Here is a 21,871-nt window from a genome sequence, read left to right as displayed (position 1 = left end):
TGTTAGAACAAACATTCTGGAGAGCTTGCTTGGTTTATAAAAAAGTCTCAGAATATAATACAAAAATCTTAATTTCTGTTAAGATTCCCAGCCCAGCAATATCACCACAGTGAAGCAAATATGGAATGGCTCTTGACCATCAGACATCTTTAAGTAAGCAACTGTGAAATTTAATTAATGCCCATAGCTGTGTGAGAGGAGGCTGGAAAAAGCCTGTTCTTTGAGCAGACAGGCAGATTTAGGGGGGAAATTAAACACTGCTGTCTACTCAAAGTTCGAGTTGGTAGGAAGCAGTTTTTGTCATTCTTCAATGGCCTGAGTTAGTCATGGATTTCTGTGTCAAATAAAAGGTTGTGCTGCTCTTGGAAGCAGAGTTCTGCCTTGAAGAGCCCATCTAAAATAAACTTTGCTTCCTTGAATGGGGAATAATCATTGTGCAGCCCAGCTTCAGTGGGTAGCTGCTCTCTTGGTAAGGAAGTTTGGGCATAATTTTGCAGTGGAATGCAGGTCTCTGATGAGGTAATAAACGAAGGCTTTTGTTACTAAAGTAACATATGAGTCACAAGTGCTTTTTTTATGATTATGCTTGCGTCAAAACACATCATGACAGCACTTGTTCACTGTACTCCTCCTACTGCTTTAATTGTAAGGAATGTGAGATGCCAGGAACTGTCTGTTTGGCTCCCAGCAGTTTGGTTTGCTTTGCTGATAGCTTTTATTTAACATTAATTGATATTATTAGAAACTCAGTGTTTCCATATGAACTTTTGCACCCCCACGAGTACCCTGTGACTAAGACTGAGGTGCCAGGCACATCTAAGCTGCCAGCTTGGTGGTAAAGGATGGGGTGGGTTTGGTTTGTCAGCTTTGGTTGTAAATTCTGTGCTTCATGAGAAGTTTTGGAATGGCATTTGCTGTGACAGAGAAAGTTGGAGCCTGCATATTTATGGTTAAATGCAGTTATCTGGAAGGAAGAAAAAATGATAATTGATTTCTGTTTTTAATTGCAAGTGTTTTGTTTGTGTTTTTTAAGCAGGAAGCTGTTGTGTTGTAGAGTGATGTATATAGGCTTTGTTGGGACTGTTTGCAATTTGGCAAAGGTAGAGGCACTCCAGCTTTTGGACAAATTTTAAATTGTTTTTTATAGTTTAGTAGGAAATGTAGAGATTGAGACCACACAACCTGGCTCTGCATAAGGCTTTTGTGTACAGAGATGCTAAACACCCGAAAATGCAGTGTTTCCATAGGCGGAGTTTCTTTTGTATTCACAGGCTGGGGAGCCTCAAATTCCAGAGGCATTACATGAGCAGTTTTAATGAATTAGTGTCTGGTTTTCCTGCAGCAGATGTGACAAGCAGCTTTATAAGCTGCTTCCCATCGATCGCTGTTTTCCAGCTCTTTTGTGTCTTTCTTTTGCTCAGAGAAAAGCAGGGAAGAGCTCGGTTTCTACAGTAACTGCTGCCTACACTCCTGCCTGCAGGCCAAGTGCTTTCTCAGTCCTGCAGCCTGTGCAGGGCTACTGCATTGAAATTCTGTACGTTTTGTTTGGGTTTCTGGTTTGGGTTTTTTTTTCTTCTTGCTGGTTTCAATATTTTGCCCTTTAAGAAAAGAGGAGAATGCAGTGGAAATTTGCGATTTTGAGATAGGTAGTTTTAATTAACCCCGCAGCACGTTGCTATGATTGTAAGATAACCTAAATATTTTTGCTGCTGATCGGTACCAGTGTTGTGTGGTTGGTATGGAAAGAAAAGAGATCCTGGCTGCTGAAAGAACCTTTGAAAATCTGTGATATACTGAACACCCTTTTCTGTAGCATAATAAGGCAGGGGAGGAGTGAGAATGGCTCCAAGTTGTTAATAGAATCCTTTACGTTTGCAGCAAAATTTGCTGTAGTGGAACAACTTCAGCACACTCTTTTCAGTCTAAACTCTCCAATAGCCTTAGAGGAACTGCTGTGAATACAGGGTTAAAAATCCCAGTTTCTCATGATGTCAGCTCTGTGAGTGGGAACGAGCTGAACACCATTTCAGATGGTGTCATGTGTTTATTACTCCATTTGTGTTTGCTGCTGCCGGTTCAGGAACGTTCCTGTTGTCGTCATCAATATTCTGCTGTCATAGGATCATTTTTTGACGCAGGCAGGTTTGTTCCAGATCCTTCTAAGGCAGGTCAGCTCTGTTCCTGTAAGGAATATCAACCAACAGCTTTACATACTTCTTAAGCACTTGCTAAAACATGAGCAGGGAAGTCTGTAACTGAGGTTTCCCATGGGAGAGCCAGTAATTTATAGCTGGATTGTATTTCCAGCCTTTGCTTACAATTTGCTACAAGTGTTTTATTGGCCAACTTGAATTAACATGAGGCTACAGCAATATTTCATCACTTCTGATGCTGCATAGATCTTTGCTTTTGAATCTTAAGAGATCAGAAAATAGAGAGAGTTGGATCAATGATCTTGCTCTTTAGGGTGGTTTCCATCCTATTAGGTGGCACTGTGTAGACAGCGATGGCACACCTGAAAAAATACCCAACTCCTTGTGAAGAGAATGCCCAGTGCTCAGAATAAAAATTCTAATTTCTGCTTTAAAAATCTGCCAGTGTTTTGTCCCTTATGGCGTTAGAGGTCGAGCGTGCCTCGAGCCCTCCCAGTCTGTGTGTGGAGGATGTGCTGTGCAGAGATTGATCTTTGGGCCACAGAAATCAATTGCAAAGGATAAGGGAATTAAGGGGAACACGTGTGAGCTCAGGATTCAGTCCTCAGAGGAAAAACTGCCACTCCTGAAAGGGCAATTGCTTTTTGGGTAACCTCTAGAAGTGTCCTCACTAGTAATGGCCAAGCATAATGGAATGTAAATTTATGGTAAATTAGCCTCATCAGGACTTGGTTTCAAAGCAGGGAGGAGGAGGAGGAGGAGGAGGAATCCATCCCACCCCAATGGATGTGGATATGGCCCTGTAGGAAGTGATGCCATATTCTGGCTGGGATGGTTTCTCAAAGGTTGTGGCCAGCTGCAAGCAGGAGGGCATCAAAAATGTCCTTTCTAAAAATCTGCTGGAGGAGCTGGGCTTTGTGTTCCATTAATATAAATAATGTTTTTTCATCACCTCTTCCCCATCAATAGAGAAAACCAGATACTCCCATGGCCAACGATGGAGAAAGGTTTACAAATGCCACCTTAAAGCTAAAATCTCTGACAGGAGCACAAGGTGGGACCTACATGAAAAAATTACCCATTGAGAAAGTTATCCCTGTTTAGAATTATAAGAAAATAATTATAATCTATTTTTCTACTGAAGCACTCTTTTTCAGTGTATCTGTGATAATTTTTCCTATACTCTTAGTACTGGCAAGGTGTTACAACACTTTTTAATGTAATTCTAGAAAAGACTTTTTAAAACAAATATCTGAACACATATTTCTGTTTAAAGAGTCAAGATGATGCCTACTGTAAAAAATGGTGTGGTATTTTCTTAATAACCTGTGCTTTATTAGTAATCATTTAGTGCTGGGAGTTTTCAGGTGGCTACTCAGTATATGACTGTTGGGATGGATTTATTTATCACCTCTGTTGTTAGCTGGAAGTCCAGACTTTAAACTGTTGAGTACTTTTCAATTATCTTGAAATAAAAGCAGCAATTCAGTTCAATTTGTCTTCTTAATAAGTTTTGGGTTTGTTGATTCTTTTAGCTCTAAAGGTGATGACTCTATTCCAGAAATGGAGTGTGGTATTGACTTCCAGTTCAATTAAACAGAGCCCAAAGTCTTAAAATAAATTCTGGATGTGAATAATTCAGTATGCCTGCTCTTGGTGTTGAGCAGTCAGAAACCTTTTGGTAGAAAATTCAGACTCTGGAATATGTAATCATACTTCAACTTGTTGAGCTTTTTTCACTTCCATGGTATTTCTAGTTGTACTCGTTAAGACTCATCTTTTAAGTCTTGTTTATTTAAAAACCAGTTAAAAACCACAGCCACATATTGTTTAATCTATAATTAATATCCTATTAATCCATTGTGATGGAATCAATAATAAATGAAGCAGCAAATGGAGAAAAGATGAAATTGGGGTCCTTGTGCTTTCAAATTGAAATTTACCCATTAGCAGGAAGTCAATCAAATTGTAATTTCCAAGCACCACGTTCCAGTGGACACTTGCTTGAATGGACTTGCTGCTGGAGTGCTCAGGGCAGAGGGAGAGGCTAAAGGACCTTGATTTGAGTTAATTTCATTTTTTTTTTTCTGGAGAAGCCCAAGGGTGGGTCTTAGTGCCTAAGGAGTGGTTGTAGAAAGCCTGGGGCCAGGCTGGGCCAGAGGCTCACACTTGGGCACAAGCAGGGGGAGAAGTTGCAGTGAAGAATTTATAGCTGTACAAATGAGAAAACTGTTCACTGCTTGAGGATGTAATTAGAGGAAATGTGTTTCCCAACTCTGTGTTTGGAAGGCTTCAAAATTTGGAGAGACAAGGCTCTGAGCAAGCTGATCTAGCTTGGAAGTTACCCTGCTTTGAGCAGGAGATGGGCCTGGACATTTTCAGAGGTCCTTTCCAAACTCAGTTTCTCTCTAGTTGTGTCTGAAAGATGTAAAAGCTCAATTTTTGCTTGACTTTTGAAAAATAATTGTTTCCAAAGTGGGGCCTGGGAGTGTGCACTGCAGGTGATTAAGTGTCAGTGTGCCCATCTTCTGCCAGAAGTATAAATAAATCAACTGGCTGTCAGAGTCATTTTTACTGGAATAAGGGGAAAGTTTGGGAAGTAGATCACAAGTAGGCAGGTAAGAGGAATTAGAAAATGGATTAGTTTCAAATCTCCCTTCCATGAAAAGGAGACCATAGCTAGAAGTATGGTAATTTCCATGGGTTTTTTTTTAGTTCAGTGATCAAAATAGCAGAAGGAAGTAGAAATAGTATCTCAGGCTGCTGTGCTGTCAGAGAAAAGGGGAAAAGCTGTGTTTGGTGGTGCAGATGTTGATAATGACCTCTGCTTCCCTTTGTGGGGAGTCAACACTGCCTGTGTTCACCTTGAAAGTATTTGAAGTCAAAAATCGACACCAGCAATCTCCCAGATGCTGACTGGGTTCTTTTTTGAGTCTTGGCTTTTTAATGTGAAAAGTTGAAGCTGTCCTTGGCTCTCAGTAAACCAACAAGAGTTCAAAACCAGGCATCTTGTTATTCTTTCAGATCTGTTTAAATCTCAGGAGATCTTTGAGTTAACAGGGGTTCAGTATCACAGTCAGTGTGAAGGAATTGAGCTGTGCACTTGTAACTACCCTGACTTCAGGGGTTATCACTGCTCAACCCTTATCATCTATTTGAATGTAAAATCTGGAGGTGCTGATAAAAGAGCCTGCTGATCAAAGTGGCATGGCAGCTTCTGTCTGATTTTGGTCCTGGTTCTTAGAAGGCAATTAAACTGGAATAATTCAAAGGATGCTGAAGCACTTGGTGTCACAGCAGGGTTTATGTACAGGGAAAAATTGAATTCTTCTGCTGGGTTTTGGTTTCCCAGATAAAGACAGGATGAAATTCCTCCTTCCCAGTCAGATGGTACTTTCACACAGGCAGAATTACAAGTGTGTCATCAGCCTTTTCCTGCAGTGTGGACAGAACTGCTGAGGGGAAGTGAGAAAATACTGGAAATACAGATGTGACAAAACCAGACTTTGCACATTTTTACCCTGAGACACTTCTCTGGCACCCTGCAAAGTTCCTAAATTCTGTAGAGGTCCTGCCTGGATCAGCATCTCTGTGTTTGCCTGAGAACTGCAGATATAGATGAGTTATCTGTGGAATAGTTTGAAATGCTGTGATGCTTGGTGTCTGTGTTCCAGTAGTCAACCCACAATGAGCTTTTTTTTTTAATTTAAAGAAGAATAATTGAGGTCATGAGTTACATTTTAGCTGTCACACCTCCTCTGTGGTTCCCTGGGTCATGCAGTGGCTCTGCTGTGATGCTCACCTGGACTTGTCATCAATAAATGTACAAAACAGCTTTATTTCTTTGGGATTTTTTTGTAAGTGGGTTGTCTAGATGAGTTTCTCCTCCAGCAAGCCGTGCTGTGGTAGTGTATTGTGAAACTATTGTAAGCTTTTGAACAGTGAGTAAAACCCAGTTCAGCTTGTTGAGGACTAAATGTTTGATGAGGTCTCTCCTTGTGGGTGTTTCTGTGGTTTTTGTTTAGTTCATTGTATAACTAAAGAATATGCCAAAACTAAATTGAATCTGATCAAATTAGAACATGTTCTGTACTTTGATTCTGGATGCAAATATAAGACATTTGCATAACTGCAATTTATTCAGGAATTCTGTTGGTTAGTATACATTCTTTATTCTGCTTTTTGGCTGAATTCCAGCTATAAAAATATCCTTCCATTAAAAAAAACTGTTTGCAAATATGAATCAATTGACAGATGTGGTTTTTTGATAATATTCAGGTGTTTATTGCTCTGACCAGACAGGAATTTGTAAGTGCATTGTATTTCCTTACTTACACTGGCTTTTCAGGCATGGGAAATGTAAAGTGCACTGGGGGTGCCTCTGGGTTTTCATGTCTGTCAGTCCCAGTTTGTTTGGCACGTGTGGAACCTCTGGAGTCCCCTGGTTGGTCAGAGCTCCTGTGTTTGGGGCTGCTTTTTGTGAGTGTTTTTCCCAACCTTGAACATTTGAGAGCCCCCTGTCAGTGCTGTCTCCTTGTTTGCCAGAGGTGCTCACAGGGAGATGATGCCCTCAGGGCTGCAGTAGGGTAAAAGGAGATCTTTTAATGTGTGTGTGCCTACATGGAATATCAAAGGAGCTGCTGAGTGTTCTTTTTCTCCCTTCCCATGTTCCTGAAGCTGTGGGGATCCACCTCTTCCCATCCTCACCTGGTGTGGCACAGGAGGACTCCAGGTCCTCAGTGCTGTGCACTGGGCTGGTTTCTTACCAGGCAATAAGGACTCTAAGCAGGGAACTAGCACCTAAAGCCATGTCCAGTTCTCCCCTTGAGTTGAAATAAATTTGGTCTTCAAAGCATTTAAGGTAAATTTGCAGGTATGGAATAGCCTCATGAAATGCATAGGGAAGGTGACTAAATCTTTGTCTGTGTCAAGCAGATTTTGTTGTTCACTTTCTCACAGGGATTTTTTTCTTAATCTTTGGCTGTCTTTGCATACACTTGAGTGTTGTTTTTATTGCTGCTTAAAAGAAATGCTTGGTAAATATTTTTATTACCAAAACAGCCAAGACCCCTTTCCAGTGTCGCTGAAATGATACAAGCACAAAGTACTTTCTACTGGAAAAAGCAAAGAAATGAGTTGTTACTGAATATATTAAAAAAAACCCAACCCAGAAATTGGTCCATTTAACTTCCTTGCTGAAATGCTTGTGCAGTTTTTTGGCACAGATTCTGTTCCTAATTTAGTACATTGAGCATGTTTCAGAAATAGGTCGTCTGTTAAATGCGGACACGGTCCGTACTCAGAAGTAAGGCAGAGAGAAAAGGAAGGTCACTGTCAATTCTTTCTCTTTTTCCTGATCCTTGAATGTGGATTGTAGGGAAAAAGAACCACTGTGGTGCATGTGGCAAGGGACACAGTGAAAATCAAATGCTGCCTTTGTTCTATAAACATCCTTCGATTCATTTTAAGATATGAAAGCCAAAGCACAGGAGAGTTCATTTCTAAGGCTACTCTGCAGCTCAGTGTTCCTGCCAATTCTTACATCACTTTTATGTTTAATATATTTTTCCAGAGAAATGATCGCTTTTATTTACAGTCTGTATTTTGCATTCATAGCTCATTTCTTACCCCTTGTTCCAGAATGTGCTTGTTTCCTTTTTGTATAAACCTAGATCTGCCTAGAAGCACTTGAAAGCAAAACAAACCCAAACCCAACATTTTGTGAGGTTTGTTTCTGGGTATAGTCTTGTTGGAAAGTCCTTTTTATCATGTGGGAGGTGTGTAAATGTCATCGTGGGTTTAGTGCTCAGTGTAGTCTAGCAACTTAAGGATGAGGAGGTAGTAAAGTTATTTGAACTGTATTTTTATAGATGCTTTTGTTGAGACAAAATTAAGTTTCTTATTTGCTCAAGATTAAGCAAATTTATTTACTGAGAAGTTAGAAACAAGCCTGTCCTGTTTAATTGGGTTCATTTCTAAATGCTGTGCACAGGGATGTTGAAAAGGGATTATCCTAAGGTACATTCATTGTATATTATTTTTCAAATTTGTAAACAGTTGCACATTGTTAATTTATTGTTTGTCATTAAATTTAGGCAGGTAATCCTTGGTAATACATGAAAATAGGTAGTTTACTGAAATTGGGTCTTAAATACAGCTCTGAAAAAAGGTGTTTCAATGTAGTACTAAAGCAGCAGTATACTCTGTAAATGAGCAGAATTGGAATTGGTATATGTTTAATTTAATAGGTATTTTTAGAGAAAAGAAGCCAAATCTCTTAGGCCAGTCTATGAAACTGGTTAGACCTCAAATTGGCCAACGTTCATGCTTCTGATTAATTCTGCTGTCATGGACCAACTTGTTCATTTGCTGAAGCCATTCCTTGGCATCATAAAATAATGAGGTTTTGTTTTTAAAATAGCTCTGCTTTGGGGCTGCTGCAAGATCAGGATGAACCTCAAGAAATTTGGAGACAATGCACACACTGCCCTTGTTAGAAAGAATTGCATTTCCTTGTGTTCCTTAACAAATGTCAGCTGCTTACCTGGGGATCTTTTTCTGGTCATGTTGATCTCCCTGTATGATCTGTAAATTGAAGATGGTTGTAGGTAATTATAAATATATATATATATATATATAAATTATAAATTATAAATGAGCTTAGGTGATAACATGCAAGTTATTCAGAAAGTCTTACATTCTGTAAACAAGTGGCTCATGTATTTGTTTATTTTTATTTTTCAGCTGTACTTTCAGGTTTCCCAGCACAAACATCAAGATAACATTCACAGCTCTGTCCAATGAAAAGAGAGAAAAACAGGAGGCCCCGGAGTCCCCAGTGAAGCCTGTGCAGCCCCAGATCTCTCCCTTAACAATAAACATTCCAGACAACATGGCTCACCTGATCAGCCCCCTCCCTTCTCCCACAGGAACCATCAGGTATTTAAACCCTGCAGGTGGGATCAGGGCCACGCACAGTCAGCCTCAGCACAACTTTCTCATTCAGGATTTTGCTTTGGAGGTCAAAATTCAGCTGAAGCTGAGCCTTACCTGCCTCCAGAAACCCCCTTTCTGCGTAGCTGCATGAACATTAACATGTTCAATGTGTAACATTCTGCTCAAGAACCTGGCTTTTTTCTTGCATTTCAACAATTTAAATTGCTTTTTGCTCTTGCATGCTGATTGCAATGCTTCAAATGAGACAATTTTAAATGACACCATTTTAAAATGTCCTGATTTGCCACTGTCCTGAAGTTCATCATCAGGAAAAATGGTTTGGGGTATTATTGGTGTGGAGAATGGACTGATCTCTTATTCCAGAAGATTTAGGTTTGTTTAGTTGGAAGGGAGCAGTTTCTTTTGTTTTTCCTTGCCCTGCTGCTTCTTTGGTAATTGCAGCCCTTGTCCCACCTGCTATGTGGGACCAAACTCAATTAAACACAAGCAACCCATCCTCACACATTTCTTCAGATGAAATTATTCAGTCTTGGAAAGATCAGGAGCAAAACTTCCATGTCAAGGCCCTGAAAGTTGTTTCAGTCATGTTCATGCTTTTGAAAGCTTTCTTTGTCCCCTCTTACTTCCTGTGACATCCCTTGAGTGAAGAACTGTCCATGCTTGCTTTTAAAAAGGTACAGCTTGTTAATGAGATTTGAATGGAAGGATAATTGACTTCTTGCATGTTTGCCAAGCTCTTGGTCTCTGTCTGGGAGTATTTAATGACACCTGCTGAAATGATGGAAGCAGAGAGAAGAGATACCTAGACTTGTCTGTGTAACAGGTTTGCTTTCTTCTAAGAATTCAGGGAAAACACATCTTGCCAATGACAGAGCAGCTCACAAATATTTCAGATAATATCCCATCTATCACCACTGGCTTTGCCTCACTATGAATTGTGTAATTCTCTTCAGGGCTTTCATGCACCTGTTGAGTAGTTTATTACAGGAAAAAAAAAAAAAGACAGTTTGGAGTCTATTTTGAGAGCAAAGCCTGACAGTTTCTCTGCAAATCATCCTGTTTTGTAGAAGACTTGTAAACTTGCTTTGATTATACCATATGTGTCTCTTTGTCAATATATGCTGAAGTGAGCAGAGCAGAGGGATGTTGTCAGCTGATACAAACACAGAGCAGGAGTGACCTATATCTAAAAAAATAAATTAGCTGCACATTTGGGCTCCTACCAAGGATTCTTCTGTACAACACTTAAAAATTGCCATCTCTCTTATAGTAAGTGTATCACTAGTAACAAATCATGGGTGGATTTCTTGGGAAGTGAAGCTTTGATGTTTTCAGTGTAAGTATATATTGCCCAATCTACAGTGCTTGTACATAAAAAAGGAGGTAGCAAAACACTGGAGGGGCCAGGCAGACAAACTAACCTTGAGTGATGAAAATTGTTAAAGCTTTAGTGTGTAGATCTAAATAACATTGTCTAGATTATTTGTTGTTGATGTTTTGAACCATAGATTTAAAGATTATCTTTGGAGATAAGGCTGGCTCTGGGGGCACAGCCAGGTGCAGCTATTGAGATTTCTAGTTTTTTGGAATTTTTGAGGGCTGCCTTGAAATCAGCTGCAGTATGAATTGCAGAGAGGGTGTCCTTGCAAAAGAGCTGCCAGAATTATTTTGGGGAAGGGGATGGACCTCACCTGCTGACTTTCTCTTTCCTCTTGGCTAAAAGGAAGTCATAGAAGAAAATTGGCATCGTGCAGCTGCAGTTCCTGTGGACTCTGCAAGGCAGGGGAGCACTGGTAGAAAGGTGTTCCCGTGGAATTGTATCCAGTTTTACCTGGGTTTTGTGATGGATGGCAAAATGTGAAGTGTTAGGAGATACTCTGAAGTGTTTGGCACCATCTCTTGCTTTCCAGCAGTGTATCTGCTCTGTTGGCCCAATACTGCATTAAATCAGCTGAGTCAGTGCTGATGCATCCCATTAGAGATAAATTTATGATTTTTATACACATACCTATGTGTAAGTATGTGCACACACCTGTAAACACTTAAAATAATGTTGGTTTCAATTTAAATGAGACTCAAACCTTTTTTTACCTCACTGCTTGCTTTATTTTCTCAAATGTGCAAAAACACTACGCAGGAGAGATGATTATTTTGGGGGCAGACTGAACACAAGCATATGACAGAAACTCCATGCAAGATGTGTGTCTTGTTTCCAACAAGTGCCTGAAAATCTGTGCTTGCTGATGCAGTGAAAGTGGACTTGAGGTGGCAAATCTTACACCAATATATTACAGCCTGATCAATCAGCTGATTCTTGAGGAGGAAAGCCTGAGGGAGATTTCTTCCTGCAGTGATTCTGATTCCATGGCTGGCTTAGCAAGGCATGGAAGGTGGTTTGGAATGGAAGCCCTGACAACCCTTTAGCTGCAACCTCACAGCTCTGGTAGTGGCTTTGCTGCAGTAAGAGCTTTTTGATGAGACATAATGTGGTGATATACTGTATAACAAAATAGTAGGATCTTCTTTTTATGCTCTACAGTGCTGCAAATTCCTGCCCATCGAGCCCCCGCGGCGCAGGCTCCTCAGGGTACAAGATGAGCCGTGGAATAGCATCTGACCTACATTTGATGGCTGACAATTCCCAGTCAGAAAACGACAAGGAAGCTTCGGGGGGAGACAGCCCAAAGGTAAACACAGCTTGAAACCAATCCCAGGAATTACACCTGAACTGAATGGAAGGCTTGGGATGTTTTGTTTGCTAAGGTGTATGCACTGAGGGGTAATTTAACGTGCCAGGCTTTAAAAACAATGTGTAGGGTTTTGTGATCAGATGTGAGATTGATTGATTGATTGATTAACCCCTGGGCCCTTTGGGGGAGGGTCTGTGTGCAGTCTCAGTTACAGATCCTTTTGGAGGCTATTGAAAATTCTTTGCTGTTATACATACCTGCAAAATTTGTGTTACCCTGAAATTGCTAATCAGAAGAACAAAGCTTTCTTAATTTCTTTTCTACCTCAAGATTTTGGTTGTCCAGAAGTGCCCTAAGTCAATTTAATGATGTTTATGACTTTTGATCTAGTGAGCAGTGTGTATCTCTTCAAAATTTGTTGATGCAGACTTTTCTTGTTTCTGTCCAGGATGACTCTAAGCCACCCTACTCCTATGCACAGTTAATAGTCCAAGCAATTACAATGGCCCCGGATAAGCAGCTTACACTAAATGGAATTTATACGCACATTACTAAAAATTATCCTTACTACAGGACAGCAGACAAGGGCTGGCAGGTAATTCTGATTTCTGGAATTTTTATTTTATTTTTTTACATGTGAGCAATACTGGCAGCTGTAAATGGTCATGAGCAGGCAGTTGGTAAGCCTCATAACCCTTCAGATACAGAATTTGTCAAATGAGTGTCTTGTCTTTCCTCTGATTGTAAGTTTTCCAACAAAGTGGGCAATTTACATTAGTCTGTATTTTAAATATTGTTTTATTGATGGAATGGTGTTCTCTAAACCTCTAGTAGGGATGCAGACAGACTTTGGGGAGAGCAGAGTGCATTTGGCACTGGATTTGAATCCTCTGTGCTATCTAGGAAAGGTGTCATGTTCTGTAACCTACAGTTGTGTCAACATCTGTGTTGCTATCTTGAGATAAAATTGAGGTATGAAATACTCCAAGTTTAGTTCTCTTTGGAAACAGTGATCTTGCCCATGCAGCAGGTGAAGGAACAAGTGTGTTACCTCATTATCTCACCCTGGTTCATGCACTGTTTGATTTGTGAACTTGCCCATTCCTGTACCAAACCTTTCAACTCTGCAGAATTAATTTCTTCTTTCTTTTCATTTTCACAAGACCAGCTTCAGCTTTTGCCAGGATGACTAACCAAGTACAAATCAGTCTGGCAGAGCCTTGCCAGGCACATGTGAAGGCTCAGTGCCTTTGGTGCTGTTTTGGGTGTCTCAGAGGCCAAGGAGCCTGGAACACCTGGAGCACATGGTCCATCCTGGGCTATCTGCTCCCAGTTATTGGCAGGGAGGTAAAATTTAGGGAGATGGGGTGAGAGGAAAAGTGAGGAAGTGTCGGCTGCACAAGTGGAAGACTGAAGAATACAATCCTTCCCTGCAGAGGAAGAGATTTTTAACTATTAATCACATTCTTATTTGTCATACAGCCTAAATGAAAGCTGGCTCACTCTCCCAAGGTTAGTGGGGAATGTAGCTGCTCCTGGCTGTTTGCTAAGGGTTTGGTTAGACAAGGACTTGGCTGTTGTGGCTGGGAAGTCTCTTTTGTTTCCCTTTCCCACATAACAGTGCAGTATCCTGGCTTCAGTCATGTTGTTTTAGCACCAAGACTCTGTTTATAAAATGTTGATGCGTGTTTTGCTTCCTATTTTGCAGTACCTTGAGTGTCTGTGTAGGTGATGTTGCTTTGTGAGCATCATGAACCCACCACACACACAGAGCTATGCTGAGCTAAAGAGCTCTGCCATGGAGCAGGGGTGGGTTTGGGGCTGGGATGCTTCCTAAAGCCAAGGTGACAGGCACAGCAGCCAGTGTCTTCTGGAGTCATTCATCTGCAGCTAGGCATAGAAACAACTGGAAAAGCTGAAAATCAGATGCTGTTCAGTCACTGCTCTGCCAGCTTCTGCACATTAGGAGTTGGAATGCAGCTCAGGTGACTTAGGAAAGATGTTCCAAATCATATTTGAGGCTATATATGCACATATCATTCAAAACATTGAGTACAAACACATGCACAGTGTCCCAGTCCCACACCTTAAGATTTCTATCCTTTAGCATACAATGGGCTCCTTTTGATGGGCATTTGAAGGCTCCTCTCTCTGAGCTTATTTTAGCAGGTATTTTTGGATCCATTCCTTTATTCTAGCATATGGAGAAATAAATACAATTTATAAATATGTTCTTGGCATCTTTCTAGTTATGTTTCCGTTTTTGGCAGGGAAAAAACCATCTCTGGTTTCATCAGTTTGCATTCAAGAAATCATATGTGGTTATCATCACTGCTTTAAGTTTTCCAAACTTACCATCAGGGTCATGAACTCAGATATTTGAGCAAGTTTTACATTGGCTTTGCACATTTTTGAGAGCTTTTGTTAACATAAATTTCCCATTTACCTCTGTCCTCCCACAAGTGTTTCAGGGTGAATCCTTAGCATCAGTCTCTTCCTGTTCAGTGATGATATTGAGAGAGATTGTAGGGTTTATCTATGTTTAAAAAAAGAAATTCAGTGTGCAAAGCCAAGCACAGATAGGGCAGCTTGAGGGTGTCAGCATTTCTGTGCATTGCTCTGGTGGAGGAGTGGGGGGATGTTGCAGCAAATTGAGGATGTGGAATGTGAAAGGGACTGTGGTGACAAAGATCTGGAAGAGCTGGTTCAGGACCTGCTGCCACTTGGTGTTTTAATTGACACAGTAAATTCTTGGCTCTGTTATTGAGACAAACTGGACTGTGGGTGAATTCACAGCACTCCAGCTGCCCTTGGAGCTTGTGCAACTTAGCTTTTCTTTCTGAACTGTGGAACAGTAACAGAATTGGCACACAGGATCAGAATCAGTATATGCTGTGTTCTGCTGGCCCTCCTGGAAGGAGCTGGGACACCTGGGGAAGGGTGGTGTACAAGCACTGATCATTTTTATTTTTGTTTTTAACACTGCATTCTCACAAGTATTTGTAGTGTTCTAAACATTGGTTTCAATCACCGTGTTTCTCATGAGAGAATGAAATAAATGGGATTCTTGTTATTTCCAATTAGAATACTGGGTTTTTAATTGTTGGGAAGGATTTTACAAATGCAAGAGTCCTTTCAGGTTTGTGGCACTGCTTGGTAGTGCTCTGAGTTCTGTTAAATTAAGGAATTAAAGAGCTGAACCCCCAGTCTCCTGTGCTACAAACTGCTGCAGTAGGCCACATTCTGACTTGGAAAAGTTATATGAATTCTACATATTTTTTTATGTTCCATAGAATTCAATACGTCACAATCTCTCTCTGAATCGTTATTTCATCAAAGTACCACGTTCCCAGGAAGAACCAGGCAAAGGCTCATTCTGGAGGATAGACCCTGCCTCTGAAAGCAAATTAATAGAGCAGGCTTTTAGGAAAAGGCGGCCTAGGGGAGTACCTTGCTTTAGAACCCCTCTGGGACCACTCTCTTCTAGGTAAGGAAAACCAGATGAACAAAAAGACTATGGCTGTTGTTTAATCTTCAGGCTGCTACAGACTTGATAGCTTTGGATACAGTCACAAGTTTAGTAATTTAATTTCATCCAGACTCAGTGTTTGAATTCTGTGTGTTTCATTAGGAGGCTGCCCCGTACACCAGGCTGGTGTTTATTGCTTGGTTTTAGTGTTAAAGAGCTTGGTTTGCAGAACTAACTATCAGATTGTTAATGTATGCAAGCCTTGCTGTACCTTTGATGGGTTTTGCAGAATTATAATTTTAATTTCTAACTGCCATCTACTGGATTTTAAAACTGTTTACAAAGAAAATTCTCAGATGCCAGCTACCATTTTATTAACCTTAGAGATGACAATTGTGTATTCAGTTTGCTAATGTTGGAGCAGAATTTGTCCTGGGGAAATACCTGGGTTTAAATTGTTCCCTCTGTAAAGTTATGGCCTTTCTGCTGGTGCAGATCTTTTTCTGCTTGCCCTGTAGCCTCAGATTTGCTCATTGTTCTTCTCCACCAGAAGAAATGTTCATGTTTCACAGATTTAGAGTCTCCCTAAGAAGGCATCCAGCCACTTCTTCTCCGTTAACTGTACCTGGAGTTTGCTTTTAAATTCTGTCCCTGTTTAACAGAAGCTTTTTAAAAGATGCTGAGCTCTGGGTTGTAGCTGTGCCCTCCCCTGCTGCACAGGGCAGTGTGTTACGCTCTCCTTAGAGGAAGGTCACGGGCTTTCACAGTTCAGAAGTTAAAACACATCAGCTGCTGCTTTCATTTCTAACTACAGAAGTGCCCCAGCTTCTCCTAATCACTCTGGAGTGTTGTCTGCACACTCCAGTGGCGTCCAGACCCCCGAGAGCCTGTCCAGGGAAGGATCTCCTGTCCCCATGGAGCCTGAGCCCAGCGCCATCCAGCCAAAACTCGCCGTCATCCAAGAAGCGCGATTTGCACAGAGCGCCCCAGGTGAGCACCCTGAGCTCAGCACAGGGGGCAGAGGGTGACACCAACATCCTGCCAAGACCTAATGTGGACCCAGAAATGAGTGTATATGTCACCTCTTCAGAGCAGATCTGTGAGAAACTCAGGAACAGCCAGGGAGGGTCTGTTTGAGCACCTGGGGCTGCTCCAGAAGCTTGGGTCACTGTTGCTGAGGAGAGGCTGTGCCTCTGTCCTCTGTAGGACTGTGCTGTCTTGTAACAGTTCTCTTGAAAAACCCCAAAAGGTAAGGTTGTGTGTGTTAGAGAAATAAGAAAAGGCCTTTCACACCTCTGTGGTCATGCCATCCTTCCAGAGTGGGGGGCATAAAAGAATTGAAAAGATAAAGAGAGATAAGAAATTTCCTATTAAAACAAAAAGAGCATAAGGCATGATGGGATCAGGATGTGTTTGTTCATTACCTTCTTTGATATACATTTGCCATCCAGTTTCTTGGTGGTGATGTGGCACTACAGAGGGCAGAGAGGGTCCTGAGCATTCCTCAGCATTCCCAGGGCAGCCATGCTGCACACAGCACCAGCAACACACACATGTTCCCATCTGTGGAAAGGGCTTTACTTAAAGAAGTGCAAAGCACAGCTTTGTTTGGGGGCAGAGCTGGGGTGCCCAAAAGGTGTGTGGGGCTTGCTGAGCCAGTACAGCCCTTACCTTGAGCCTGGAGCTGGGAATAACCACTTGTCCTAACCTCCATTGTCCAGTGTTACCTTTTGGCTCATTCAGGCATTAGTGAAGGAGCTTGCTAATTCTCTGATGTTTTAATGGGAAGTTTAAAAGAGCAACTGGCTTAGAAGAAATAATGAAAATTGGCAATCTAATTTGGACCTCTTTCTTGGTAGGATCACCTCTCTCTAGCCAGCCAGTTTTAATTACCGTACAACGGCAGCTACCACAAGCTATCAAACCCGTCACCTACACTGTTGCAACTCCTGTGACAACTTCAACCTCCCAGCAGCCTGTAGTTCAGACAGTTCATGTTGTGCACCAGATCCCAGCTGTGTCAGTCACCAACGTGACTGGATTGGCACCAGCAAACACTTACACTGTCGCAGGACAGGCGGTTGTCACACAAGCTGCTATGGTCGCCCAGCCCAAGGTAGAACCCCAAGAGAATGGAGACCACAAGGAAGTCAAAGGTAAGAACCTGTGGGGTTGTTTTGGCTCCTCTTTCTGCAGAGGGATTAGTATTTGGAATTTAGAATTGTAGAACCATGGAAGAGTTTGGTTTGGAAGGACCTTAAAGCCCATCTCGTGTGGGCAGAGATGCCTTCCACTGTCCTGGGTTGCTCCAGGCCTCATTCAGGGATGGGACATCAATATTTGCAGGGCAGTGCTTGAAGTGTTTGGCTAAAACTGAAGATTTCAAATTGTAATTTCTCAGATATGTTGGAGCAAGTAATAAAACAACACACTCGACTGAGGGCTGAGTGAGTGAAACCAAGTGGTTCCTGAGCACTTTGTTAATTTTAACCAAATTTTCTCTCCTGTTTGCAGTGAAAGTGGAGCCTCTCCCTGCTATTAGCCATGCTGCAATAGGAGCTGCTGGTCGCATCATCCAGACATCGCAGCCCGCCCCCTTACAGACAGTTACCATAGTGCAACAGGCGCCGCTGGGGCAGCACCAGCTGCCCATCAAAGCTGTCACCCAGAACGGAACGCACATCGTGCCCCTGAGCGCCGCCGTGGCGGGCCAGGGCAGCGCGGGTACGCCCCCTCTCCGCCCCCTCCTCCCCCTCCTCCCTCCTCCCTCCTCCTCCTCCCTCTCCTCTCCTCGTTCTTCTCCTCGTTCCTCTCCACTTCTCTTTGCCTGAGCATCTCTTTATTCTCTCTGTGGTTGTTATAGGGATGTACTTGGTGGGGACACCCCTTCCTCTCTCCTTGTTAGACAGGGATAGAAACAAGTTTTAAAAGAAGCTCCTGGAAATCAGAGCTATTAAAATGGTGCCAACCTCCCAGGTGGTTTCTTGGAAGCCACTGACAGGAAAACAAGAACTTGATTGTGGGTTGGCTCTTTGAACTGTTACTTTTTATTATGATTTTATTGAACCTGTACTGAAAAGGCCAAAATTCTGTAAGGTTTTGAGGTGGTTGGTGTCTGAATCCATCATTCCCCTCTGGGCCTTGGCAGGCTGAGTGGGCAGCAGTGCTTTGTCATCATTCCACACATTCCCTCTTGCTCCCAGCACGAGCAGGTTTGCTCTGCTGGCAGGTCCTCACAGCTCGTTCCAACAGTTCTGCTTTGTGTATTATCTGATACTGAAGGAGAGGTTTTCTGTCACATGTTTACAGGAATACTTTTAGGGCTGTCTTACATCAATTCATTACCTGCATTTCTGCTCAAAAGTCTTTCTAATGGAGTGAATTATCTCCTTCATTTCCTTTTTACTCCTTTGCCATCACTGACATTTATAGGTCAGTGTTCTGGCTGCTGCCACTTCACTTCCAGCTTAAGAGCAGCAAAAGCATCACAGTCAGACTTGAGGTGCACTTTCTGTGTCAGAAGGGATGTGTGAATAGAGCTGAGAGCCATGTGAAATACACTGAAAAGCTATTTTTAAAAGTAAGGAATAATTCTTTTTCTCTTTTTCCTGGATTCTGAAAACTCAGCTGATTCCACACGTTCCCTGACAGGGCAGCCAAGGGCTGCAGGGTGTGCAGGGAGTGTGGCTGCACACAAGAGTAGAGTTGATGCTTCCCACTGTTGTCTGTGTGTGATGGGTGTGCAGTGAGGTGCTCCAGGTCCTGGGCTCTTGTTACAGTAACTCCTAAGGCAGCAAGAAACCAGGTAAATCTCAGGCAAAGCATCTGAAGTGGGAGCTGGGCCTATAGAAACACAGATTAGTGTTTGTCCGTGTGACACACACAGCTGTGTGTTTGTCTTTGGTGAATGAAGGTTTGTGCCATCTGAGAAGGAAGAGATGCAGAGCAAACCCTGTTCCTGTTCCATTTTCCATGTGTGGTAAAGTTTCCAGGTGCTTTCAGGTCCTGCTCTCAGCAGAGCAGCCTGGCAGCATTGCTCGGTCCCTGTCAGTCAGCTCTGGGGTCCATAAGCAACTCAGGTTTCTTACTGTACAGAACACTTGATAACTGAATGCTGTGTATGTGATTTGACAAGGATCAGGGTGCTGAGGTTGGTGTTCTGTTTTCTGCAGCTGCTGCAAGTCCTTTGCATATGTTGGCGACCCACGCGTCCGCATCGGCCTCGCTCCCCACCAAGCGCCAGAACGGAGACCAGGCGGAACAGCAGGAACTGAAACGGATCAAAACAGAGGATGGAGAGAGCATAGTCATAGCTGTGAACGTGGACACCCCACCCGTGGCAGTGAGTGACAAAGGCAGCCAGAACTAGAAACTTTAGGGGAGTTTTCTTTTTTTAAAAAAAAAAAAAAAACCAAACAAAAAGAAAAAAAACCCACAAAAAACCAACAAAAACAAAACTCCGTGGTGCCAAAAGGAGACACTTAAATCTAACACCTAAAATGTTGGAACATGTTCTCACGCAGTGGGGAAAGGGGCCCTGTGAATCAGACTTCAACTTTCAGCACTGAAACAAAACCCAACACAGGTGGCCTTAAAACTTGGTAATTTAAAGTCAAACTGCAGAACCATGTTGTTGTAGAGGCTGTGCCCCCGCCCCTCCTGCCCCACGGACCGTGTGTGCTGGGAGGGCTGCAGCTTTAACAGGATCTGTCAGATTTTTCCCAGGACTGAGGATCTCAGTGTAACGGCAGCATGATAGCGCTTAGTGTGACTGGTTTCAAACGATTGTAAATTCCTAAAGGGAACAGAGGCAGGAGCCATTCCGACACCGTGGCAGCTAAGCCTTTCCGAACCACCCACCCATGCAGTTGTTGATAGATATGCAGTATTTTGTTGTTCACATGTGGAATTAGAAATTTTTGAGGTGTATTTTCATTTCTTTGCAAAACAATGGGGTCTTTGACATTTCAAATCACTCCATTTCTACTCCGGAAACTTTGGAATCACACAACTACTTTTCATGTGAAATTTTGTTTGGTAAAAAACTGAATGTAGGGTTTTTTTAACCAACGGAATGATTTACTTTTGTCTGTCCTGTTCAAGTTCAGATAAAGCTACTTTATTACATCTGCAAATTTTCATATTTTAGCAGTTGCCTGATAAATTTAATCAAATTTTATTACCATGTGTAGTGATCAAACGCTTCTTTGGGCTTGCATGTAACTGATTAGAAACTCTGATGTAAATGAGCCGTTAACTGACGTAAAGAACTGCTATGGATTTGACCAGAGCTGCACTTACCTGTTTCTCTCTCTGCTACCTTTTGCTGTTTGTTACTTTGTGTTGACTTTGACTGTCCCTGGCATATTTTTCCAGTCTAAAGTAAAACAAGAGTCTCGCTTAATATTGTGTATGTTTAAGATAACAGACTGTTCTTCATTTAGAAAGATAAAATTCTTTATCACGAGTCCTTTTAAAAAGAGTAAAATTATCTTGTCAGAGGTATATTCGATATTTTTAAGCTTAAGCACCCTTCAGTAGAAATTAATCTGCCCCGTTTCTCTGTAACACTTTGATGTCAGACACTGACCTCGGGGTCTCCATGACCAGTAGCTGTTGTGGTTTTCTAACAGTGGCTACCAGATTATGGTAATAATTTTTTTTTTTTTTAAGTGTGTGTTCTGCAGTTGAACATTTTAAAATGTATCGGTAATTTCTCACTTTAATGTGGTAATAGATTCCACTTTACATTTCAAAATTCAATTGGAACAAGGCTGCTGTTCAGTCTTCAACTCACACAACGTCTTAGTTCCTCCTGCAGCCAGGTGAGTGGGAGCCGGAGCTGGCTCCATCGGAATCTGGTTTTTGTCCTGTTCTGTAATAAAGATGCATTATTTATATTTCCTTTCCTGCTACGAAAGGAAAAACTGTATTTTCATGATGGACTGAACAGTTTGGAGTGGTTATTTTAGGCAGCTTTTGGAAACTATTTACCTAAAGACCAAATATGAGAAATGTGTACAAGTTTTGTGTTCATCCACACAATGGAACTGTTACAATGTCTCTGCAGATAATACATTAAAAAACTATGAAAAAAAAACTCTACACAAGCTGGATTTATAACAGGCATTTAAAAAAGAGCATAACCTGAAAAGAAGCATTTCTGTACAATTGCAACGTTTTCTTTAGAGGTTTTAAAAATAAAAAAAAGTAAAGTTTTAACATACTTTTTTTAAGAAAAAAAAATCCAGTACTAGTAATTTAATTTGGTGTTGAATGAATTGACTAGAATGTGGTTTATTTTCAGAAGTGAGAATCTGTTCACAACTAGGGCTAGGTGAATAATAGTGTATAAGATTTTTTTAAATAAAATTAAATTTTATTCAGCAAATTAACCAAGTTGAAATTACTCAACAAGTGTGTTTGCAATATCCATGTATATTTGGGGTTAATGCAGCTTCTGTGCCAGCCCCACCAGGCCAAGGTGCCCCTTCCAGCCACACCACTGGCAGGGAGGGGCCTGGGGCTGGACCCTGCCCGGGGCCCAGGAGGGCACAGCAACGTGTCTGCCCTCATGGATCATTATTTCTGTAAGTACATTT

At 41.8% G+C, this 21,871-nt stretch overlaps 1 protein-coding gene across 2 annotated transcripts in view; it reads left to right on the top strand.

Annotated features, from left to right (window-relative positions):
* Positions 1–21,664, top strand: part of FOXK2 (forkhead box K2) — a 44,492-nt gene extending 22,828 nt beyond the window's left edge. For both annotated transcript variants that reach the window (XM_059864447.1, XM_059864448.1), the window contains exons 2-9: positions 8,898–9,092; positions 11,650–11,797; positions 12,249–12,395; positions 15,094–15,287; positions 16,084–16,259; positions 17,129–17,425; positions 17,784–17,993; positions 19,442–21,664. In XM_059864447.1, the coding sequence (XP_059720430.1) occupies positions 8,898–9,092; positions 11,650–11,797; positions 12,249–12,395; positions 15,094–15,287; positions 16,084–16,259; positions 17,129–17,425; positions 17,784–17,993; positions 19,442–19,638 (1,564 nt within the window). In that variant the 3' untranslated portion in view covers positions 19,639–21,664. The remainder of the gene's footprint in view (positions 1–8,897; positions 9,093–11,649; positions 11,798–12,248; positions 12,396–15,093; positions 15,288–16,083; positions 16,260–17,128; positions 17,426–17,783; positions 17,994–19,441) is intronic.
* Positions 21,665–21,871: the final 207 nt, after the last annotated feature.

Source organism: Haemorhous mexicanus, chromosome 20, assembly GCF_027477595.1.
Source record: "Haemorhous mexicanus isolate bHaeMex1 chromosome 20, bHaeMex1.pri, whole genome shotgun sequence".
Taxonomy (NCBI): Eukaryota; Metazoa; Chordata; class Aves; order Passeriformes; family Fringillidae; genus Haemorhous; species Haemorhous mexicanus.
Note: the sequence above shows the minus strand (reverse complement) of the source record. Positions and strands in the feature narration are given on the sequence as shown.